This window comes from Daktulosphaira vitifoliae, unplaced genomic scaffold, assembly GCF_025091365.1.
Source record: "Daktulosphaira vitifoliae isolate Bord-2020 unplaced genomic scaffold, ASM2509136v1 Scaffold_2, whole genome shotgun sequence".
Taxonomy (NCBI): Eukaryota; Metazoa; Arthropoda; class Insecta; order Hemiptera; family Phylloxeridae; genus Daktulosphaira; species Daktulosphaira vitifoliae.
Genome location: NW_026099573.1, coordinates 40,526,420 through 40,536,103, shown reverse-complemented (window position 1 = coordinate 40,536,103; position 9,684 = coordinate 40,526,420). Strand labels below are relative to the sequence as shown.

General features: G+C 30.3%; 2 protein-coding genes across 2 annotated transcripts in view; both read right to left on the bottom strand.

The window, feature by feature from the left end:
• Positions 1–9,684, bottom strand: part of LOC126899606 (erbin-like) — a 129,853-nt gene that overhangs the window by 97,860 nt on the left and 22,309 nt on the right. The gene's annotated exons all lie outside the window — the stretch shown is intronic.
• Positions 5,092–9,060, bottom strand: LOC126898265 (uncharacterized). Its single transcript, XM_050672204.1, has 5 exons — positions 8,934–9,060; positions 7,562–8,638; positions 7,262–7,501; positions 6,119–7,000; positions 5,092–5,237 (listed from the first exon to the last, which is right to left on the bottom strand). The coding sequence occupies exons 1-5, from the start codon at positions 9,058–9,060 to the stop codon at positions 5,092–5,094; spliced, it is 2,472 nt and encodes an 823-aa protein (XP_050528161.1).

Genomic DNA, 9,684 nt, shown 5'->3' with positions numbered 1-9,684 from the left:
TTATTTTAAAAATTATTTTTAACTTTTTAGTTCGATGTGCTTTAAAAGCGTGTTTTTTTAGTTTTTTTAAACTATATTTATTTTTCACTTTTTAGTTTTATGTTATGATAGTAGTTACTATCAATATCATGGTTGTAACGGGTAACGGTAAATGAGGGTTCGATTCCTGGGAGGGAGTCTGAGAAACGGCTCCCACATCCAAGGAAAGCAGCAGGCGCGTAAATTACCCACTCCCGGAACATGGAGGTAGTGACGAAAAATGACGATACTGGATTCATCCTTTGTAATCGGAATGAATGAGTTCTATATCTCTAAATAAGAATAAAGTGTGTTAATATATAATTTTAATAGTAATTAGAATATATATATACATGTAAAGCGACTTAAGTACGTAAACGTATCATGCATTAGGTATAGCCGTGTTTTGTAGGCGGGCGGGTCGGACTAACGTTATACCTGAGGTATAAACGGCGGTAGGAATATATACGTAAGCCGTATACACGAGGATGATAATGGTCAGTCAAAATAAAAATTTGTTTATATATATATATAATATTGATGACAAGCACGCGTATACGAGTACGATAACCAAAAATAAATTTATACAGGAATAGTATTGCCGGCGTGTGATGAGCGTGGCGTGGGGTGGGGTGAATGCGTTATGACAGTCTAGTCTAGACGACGGAATATGCGATAACGCGTGGCGTTTGGAGAGTTACAAACATACATACATATATACATACAGGTGAAACTAATATAAGCGTGTTAAAATATAGATAATTCGAACGTAACTATTATTAATATTTGTGTGAATCATTACACAAAAATTATTTCAAATCACGTATATAAATATTATCAAGGACCAAATCTTGATAAAATTAAAAATATCAAGAATTCCATCATAGATTGGATTTGTATATTATTTGATACGCAAACTATTAAAGACATTGAAAAATGGTTTAGACTGTTTTCTTTGATATTATTGTCACCTTTGTTAACTAAAGAGTTAGTGCACGCTATAAATATTATGGAAAATAGCTGTAAAATTGTTGATGATGAAATGTACCAAAAGAATGACGACCATTTGGAATTAATAGAAAAAGAATTATGTTTGTCAAACAGTGGCAAGTCCCTTATATACTGTAGATTCCAAATTATTAAAAATGAGGTACATGATAAACTTGAGGCATTTAATGATTATGTTGAAAAAAATAAATATTATGATAAGGCTTATTTAGAAGATTTCATTTGCAAATGTATACCATATATACCGCTATGGACACCAATTATGAATGTCAAAGTAAATAACGGTATAACTGTGCGTCAAAGTAATGCAACAGTTGAATCTCATTTTAAAACGTTTAAACAGAGTTTATTAGAAAGTCACACGAAATTGAAATCTGGACGTTTCTTAGAATTTTGTAGAGAATATGTATTGAATGTGTACAAACAATGTATGCATAACATCAGAAAAAAAAGAGCTACTAAACCATTAATAATTTCTGCAAAGAGGATACTTGAATTTAATGATAAAACAAACGAAGGACTTATAAAAAATCGAATTCCTGATAAGCGCAAAGCTGATGATGCTTTCTTAGATGCTGAAGAAAAATGGGGAAGAACTCCTAAACGTCATAAGCATCTTAAGCCAATAGGCCATCACCCATTCCAATCAATTTCGAAGTCCGCGGAGAGAAAAAGGTTGAACAAATCTGATAATTCACCTATAACAGAGAAACAAAATATAGATAGGGCAATATTGCTAAATAAATTTAATAAGGAAACAGAATTTAGTCTATTTAATCCAGAAATTGAATTAATTGAAATTACTNTTAATTAATTAAAATTACTGATACACCTAAAACTAAAAAAAAAGATAGTATTAAAATAAATAAAAGTGACCATAATTTTGAGAACATTAAAAAAAATCAGAGTCCATTTAGTAAACTGAATGAAAAAGATGTTAGTAAAATATCATCAAAAGAATTTAGTAGGGAGTTAGAACTATATTCTAAAAATTCAATACCAATTCCAGGTAGTTATAAAACTCCAGATCATATTAGTATCAATATAAATAATTCTTTACATAAAGAATTATATAAAAACAAACTTCCAAAAGATTTGAGTGACTATAAACAGGTTGATCACAAAAATAGAGTTAATCATTTGTTTGGACGTAGAATAAAACGATTGAACTATACTGTTGGAACTTATTACCATGTTATACCTGAAAATACCTTGAGCACTTTACGAACATTAGATATTGATGAGTTTTCCTGTCTAAATGGTAAAAGTTGGTTGANGTACTTTACGAAAATTAGATATTGATGAGTTTTCCTGTCTAAATGGTAATAGTTGGTTGAGTAATTTTGTAATAGATATTTGTTTGGCAATAAAAGCTCCACAAAGTAATTCAAATTTTAGAGTGTTGTATTGCAATCAAGTGATTGAAATTTTAGATGATTTAGAAGTGAATGAAACACCAACAGATTTGTACAACTTCGACAAAAATAGTGTAATCATTAACCCCGATGCTTACAGAGATGAATTAAAAAAAGGAAATTATATACAATGGGTATAAATAAAATATTATTTACTACTTTTGTTGATATTATTAAACAACACACTGGGTACAGTAATATTATTTAAGATAACAGTTTTATGTATTTTTACTTATGTTAGTATAGTACAAGGTCAAAGGGACACATTCCTTTTACGATTATGTTGTTTTACTCAATGCAGCCTATTGTATACATGTTTACCGTTTAGTCGTAGTTTCACCGTCTATCGAGTAAAGTGACCCGTTGCCGTTGTACATCTCTTATATTATATGTTTTAACATTTTTTATTAAATACTATTATATTACAATAATTTCTTAATCTTTTAATTACATAACCTATTCCATTCAACAACTTTATTTGAAAAAGTATCACAACTAGAATTTTAAATACAAGGTAATTAGTATAAAGTAATATATTAATAGTTATTATATTATAATAACTATCATAATCAAGTAATAAAATATGAAAAAGTAATAAGATAATTATCTTTTACCTTATAGACATTATACTATAATAATAATTATAATTATTATAATTGCAGAAATTTAGTATAATATTTATAAAAATTATAAAATTTTCACTGGATGGTTTCTCCAACCATATTTAACTGTGAATTGTAAATAAATTTTTAAGTCATACAATAAGCTTATTGTACGAATATTATGTACAGATTGTATATTTTCTATAAAAAAAAAAAAAAATTTTTAACTCTATGCAAAAAATGTCTATCAAGTATAAAAAAATTAAGTTTGTTTTAAATTTATAGAGAGGTTAACTCCTTTATAATTTTATTTTGAACCCCAATATGTAAATGATTATTATAATGTAACTATTATTGCGAATGAAGAATCCGACATTATTATACTCAATCAGGTGCAAAAAATAAGTGAGAATATACGTATTAGAGAAGTTTCAAAACTAATTCATTATTCATGTAATTTGTATTTTCAGATGCCGAAAAATTTGTTGACACTCATTGTAACCACACCTATTAAAAGCCATCAAACAATCGTTAGGCTTTTAGTAGACAGTCCGAAGTCTGGTATTCTAAATTTTAATTCAAGAACTATGTTCAAAAATTATTTAGAAACAACAAGTGGGATGGCATTGAGTGTTATACAAAGTCATCAAATATTCTATCCAAACATATGAATTATATTAATTAAAGAAATAATGTCCTATATTGTTAATCTGTTCAAGACAAGAATCTTAATACAACAAAATTGACAATCTATATAAATACATAATAAAATAAAAAAAATAATCTTCTTTCTTCTTTATTGTCTTTGTATTCACATCTTTTTATTATAATATCCAAGTGCCCAAAGACGTCCATGTGAATGAATTGAGCACATGACTGTTCCAGCAATTTTTCGATTTGTAATAATAACCTTTATTTTTTTTCAGAGGCATGTGCGCCCATAGATGACCCTGGGGGAACTAGTCGTTAAGCATTACTTCCCCCCGGGCCACCCGGTGCCGTTTATTCAAATAAACTTATCGTTACAGCATATTTCATACACTAAATTTTGTAGAGTATGGAACATTACAACAAGTTAATCAACAATAATATGTACAACGACGTTGCATATATAACAATAAATTCTCTTAACATCTACATCTACAATTAAACAACATACAATTTATGTACAATAATTTACAACTGCAAGTCTTTGTTAAGTAATTCGTTGATTTCCGTTTCCAATATTCGGAACCGGATCTCAGATCCCGTCGTTCCCCACTATTACTTGATTAAGCCGGATCTCAGATCCCGACGCCCCTCCTCCATCCATCAAAGCTCATCTATTGCGCTACTCTTCTTCCTTGGCCGCCATCACTATGTTGGCGAACCGCTGCACCGAATTCCACGATTCTGAGTCCTCCAACATTTTTGGTATAATTGTAGTTACGCTTTTACCCCCAATTGCCAATTCCAACTCCACCCTCTGTTGGTCCTATGCTTTACAGTGGAATATGGTGTGTTCCGCACTATCCATACCAGACGTGCAACTCCAGCACCTGCTGTCTGTCTCCTTTTTTATAGTGCATAAGTAATCACCGAAGCACCCATGACCCGATAACAGCTGAGAAAAATGAAAATCAATTTGCCCATGGCCACGAGTGACCCATCTCTCCACTTCAGTTATAAGGCTCCGAGTCCAAAGCCCCGTACCTGATTCTTCTATGTGAATCTTCCAATTGCTGATTGTTGTCATTTTAGCCTGGCACCTACCACACCAAAATTCCTCAATGCTGAGGTTTTTCCTACTGAGCTCGTAAGACACCGCCCGCTCTACCGCCAGCAACTCGATTGGTGGCACACTAGCCAAGATATTCACCGCCGTGTAGCTCATAGTGCGATATGCACAAATGCACCTCATAAGCATCCTTCTCTGCACCCTCCTTAATAATTCTACAATCTTCTTCCTGTATTGAAGTGTGTTTGCCCATATTGGTACCCCATACAGCAAGACAGAATTTACTACCGTATTCAACAGCATTCTTCGGCTTTGTTTAGGCCCCCCCACGTTAGGCATAAGCCTCTGCAAAGCAGACGCCATACTTGAAGCCTTTTCCACAGCTTTCTCTATATGTTGTCTGTACATTAAGTCCCTGCCTATTAGCACTCCTAAATAATTCATCAAGTGCCCAACTGCCACCTCGAATTCCTCTATCTATATAATTGATTTTAATAAGTAATACCACTTAATTGTAATACTATGTAAGATATTTATCATCATCAAACGTCGTCACGTAAGATAAAATGAATGTCAGGGTCACGTTTTTGTAATGTCGCGGTGGCCAATCGCTTCATCAACAAGAACGTTAGGTGTTATTAGCGACCAAACTAGAGTTTCATATGTTAACATAATAAAGATCATTGGACTGAGAATAATCAGTATTTAGTAAAAATATTTTTATAATATGCGTACGAATTATAGCATTCCAAAATAATAGTGTATTAATAAAGCATAAATGGCAAGCTAGTTAAAGATTTTTATTACGCTATAATTAAATGTAAAATTAGTATTAATAGAAAGTTGTAAGCAGTAAAGTATATCATTTAAGCCATAATTCTCATTTTAGAAATAATTGTGATTCTTTAATATTGTAACCTCTTGTAACTATAATTTTTGTTTAAAAACGATAAAGGTTAAAATTTTTTAAAAACATTTATAATTAATTTAAACACTTTTAACCATCTACTATACAAGATGCATTGCATATGATATTTTGATGTGTATTATTAATACATAAATAGTTGACAAAATTATTGTCGCGCTAGTCAGCATTTATCTTTGATCCTTTATCCGATGACTGACAAAAGTAAAAATATAAATTCAATAATTAATATAATAATTATTCAAGACCACGTCTAATTAAGAAAGTAGTTATATATAATAAAATTAATTGAGAATAAAAATTATTTATATTGACAATTATAAATGAGTAAGCCATCAATATCCAAAAAAAAATTAATATGAAACAAAATAAAAATAGTAAAAAATGTGGCTTAAATTTAAATAAAATTGTAAAGTTATTTTATTCCCCTGACTGCTGTGAAATGGTTTTATTTGGTCAATATGGACCGGTAAATTTTCTAATCTGTTATTTTTTGGTATTCTAACAATGTATGTAAAAGGTGGATAATCTTTTATAATTTCATATGGTCCATTGTAACGATCTCGAAATTTAGTATTAGATGTTTCGTTTTTGACTAAAATTTTATCACCAATATTATATTGTGTGGTGTTCGACAAAGGATGCTTTTGTTTCACTTGTTCAGACGCTTGTTTAAGCAATTCAGGAACTAATTTTCTTATTTTCTTGATTTTTGAAATCTCTGAGAGTATGTTTTGATCTTCTGGTGGTATTAAAGCTAATTCAAAGACGCTTTTGGGCTCGAACCCATGGACTAAGTAGAATGGTGAATAACCTGTAACTTTATGAATAGAACTGTTGTAAGCAAATACCATATATGGTAGATAATCTGACCACAATTTTTCATTATCTTTAACATAATTAGAGATCATATCAACCAGAGTTTGGTTTTGACGCTCTACTTGGCCCTGAGAAGTTGGATGATAGGGTACGCCGAATTTCTGATCTACATTTAATGATTCTAATAGTTGTTTAACCGTTTTACCTGTGAAATGTGTTCCATTGTCGCTTCTTATAGTACGCATACATCCAAAACGTAATATAAGATCTAAAAGAAATTTAACCGTACTACGCGCATTTGCATTTGCGTACGCTTTTGCTACGCAAAACTTACTTATTCTGTCTGTTGCTACTAGAATATATTTATTAGATTTTGAATTACTAAATGGCCCAATATAGTCCAAATATATTTCTTGCATAATTTCCCCTTTTTCTAGTGGGTACATTCCTATTTTAGGCGGTTTGGGTTGTTTAAAAGGCTTACGTTTTTGACAATCTAAACATGAAAGAACATACGTTTTTATTTCTTTACGCATTTTAGGCCAATAATACCGTGACCTTATTTTAAAATAAGTTTTAGTAAGACCTTGGTGTCCACCTAGCACCGAATAATGATTTTCGTGAATTACAATATTTTTAAATTTGCTAGGTAACGCGAGCACAAACTTAGAAGAATCTTTAAAATTACTTTTGTAGTATAATACATTGTTATCCTTGATAATATAATTTTTTGATTTATTAAGCCATGTAGTATTGCTTTCATTTGGATTTTTAATTGCAGTTATGATATTTTGTAAATAATTATCCGAAGCTTGTTCTAATTGGATATTAATTGATTGTACTAAATTTACGTTGGGATGTTGTAATATTGTATGTACGCCTATTTTTGAAAGCTCTGTAAATTCAGAAAGTTTTGGTGGTTCGTCTATTATTCTACTAAGACAATCTGCAGCTTTATTAAAAATTCCTTCTTTATATTTTATAGAATAATCAAAACCTGTTAGTTTAACTTTAAGTTTATTAACTATACGTGAATCAGTTTTAATATTTAATAAGCTTGTTAAGTTTTTATGATCAGTCCAAATTTCGAAGTACTTTCCATGAACATAAGGACGAAAAACAGTTAATGCGTGAAAAATTGCTAGACACTCTAAATCCATTGCGCTATATCGGCCTTCGGCTTTAGTCAGTTTTTTGGATGAGAATGCTACTGGATGAATTTCATTGTTTTGATTACGCTGCTGGAGGATAGCACCTAAACCCAATTTAGATCCGTCAGTTACAATTATAGTTTCTGCATTTTCATCATAGTGAGCTAATACTGGCTGACTAGTTAATTTACTTTTCAGTTCAAGAAAAGCACGTTCATGTGTGTTTTCCCACTTGATTGGTGAACGTTTGCTATTGAATTTACCTCTAGTTAGTTCTGTTAAAGGTTTTGCGATGTTACTAAATTTTGGAATATAACGTCTAAAATAATTAGCTAGATCTAAAAAACTGCGAAGTTGTATAATCTTTTTAGGTTGTGGGAATTTTTGTATAGTTTCTATTCCCTGTTGAGTGGGTCTTATTTCCTTCGCATCAATAATGTTGCTTAATACTTTTAATTCTTGATAGCCAAATCTACACTTAGATGGTTTTAGTTTTAAGTTATACTTTAAAAATCGTTGAAATATTAATTCTAGTGAATGTAAATGAGACTCGAATGATTTGCCAAATGCAACGCAATCGTCTAAATAACATATATTGTGTCTATAATTTAAGCCAGCCATGACTTTACACATAGCAGCTTGATAAAATTGGGGTGCATTAGATAACCCAAAAGGTAAACGAGTAAACTGAACATGATAATTTTCAGTTGAATAAGCTGTAAGAGCTTTAGAATTTTCAGAAAGTTCTATTTGATGGAAACCTGAAGTAGCATCTAAAGAACTAAAATATTGATTTCCTGCTAAACAATCATATNACGAACTAAAATATTGATTTCCAGCTAAACAATCATATAAATTTTGTATTATTGGTAAAGGGAAGCTTTCACGATAAATTATTTCATTAAGTTTTCGAAAGTCTATTACCATTCTGTATTCTTTTGATCCCTCTTGACTTTTGCTGCATTGTCCTTGATTTTTAGCGACTAAAAACACAGGATTAGAATAAGGACTTGAAGATTCCTCTACAATACCAGCTTTTAAAAGTTCCTCTGTCTGTTATTCGATTTCATTACGCTCTACGCGGCTTAACTTAAAATTAGGTAAATTTATTATTTTATTACTTGATAACTGAAGTTCTATCGGAGCAATTTTACACGAGCCTAAATCATATTTATGTTTAGAAAAAATTGTACTATATTTCATTAATAAACCTCTAAGTTTAAACCTTAAGTGGATAAATAATATGATCACTGGGTAAAAAATTCTTATTTATAATACTTGTACTCGCTCCTGTATCAACCACGAAAATAATATCTTTTTTATTTACTTTGCCCATTATTAGTGGAGAATCGTTAGTTTTAATTGAATTCAAGAATTGATTGTTTAATTCATAACTAGTTACCATATCATTAATATTGACATTTTCATTAATTAAAGGTGGGGGTCAATGTTATTCACTTTTAATTGATTAGAATTGTGCGCGCTATTACATACTGATGGTGGTTGAAGAGAAAAATTGTAAGAAATAGTAGGTGGAACGTAATGTTGAATGGCTAACTGATGGGGTGAATTCTCTAAATTAGGATTATTTTGAAGATAATGTGGTGATTTCCGTATATAACCATAGTTAACGCGACGGTTATTATGATAAAAGTGCCGATTCATGTTGTTAACCCTATAAAAATTTCCTCTATAATTTTTATTGTTATAGTTCTTATTTACATTATTTCTAAAATTGTTATTTAATTTGTTCTTTCTATATTTATTAGTTCTATAATTCATTACTCTACGCTGATTATGGTTTGGATATGTCATTAAACTTTGGTTACCTACATAATTTACATTTCCATAATCATTAAATTTAGCATTATGTTTTTTTAAAAGAGAATCTAATTCCATTTTCAAAATGCCTACATCGCTATCGTCATTTATCAAATTTGTATTTTTCTCAATTCTTAAAATATTTTCTATTAATTTATCTATTGTACTATTATCTAATGACTTAAATGTATTAATTATTTTAACTGGT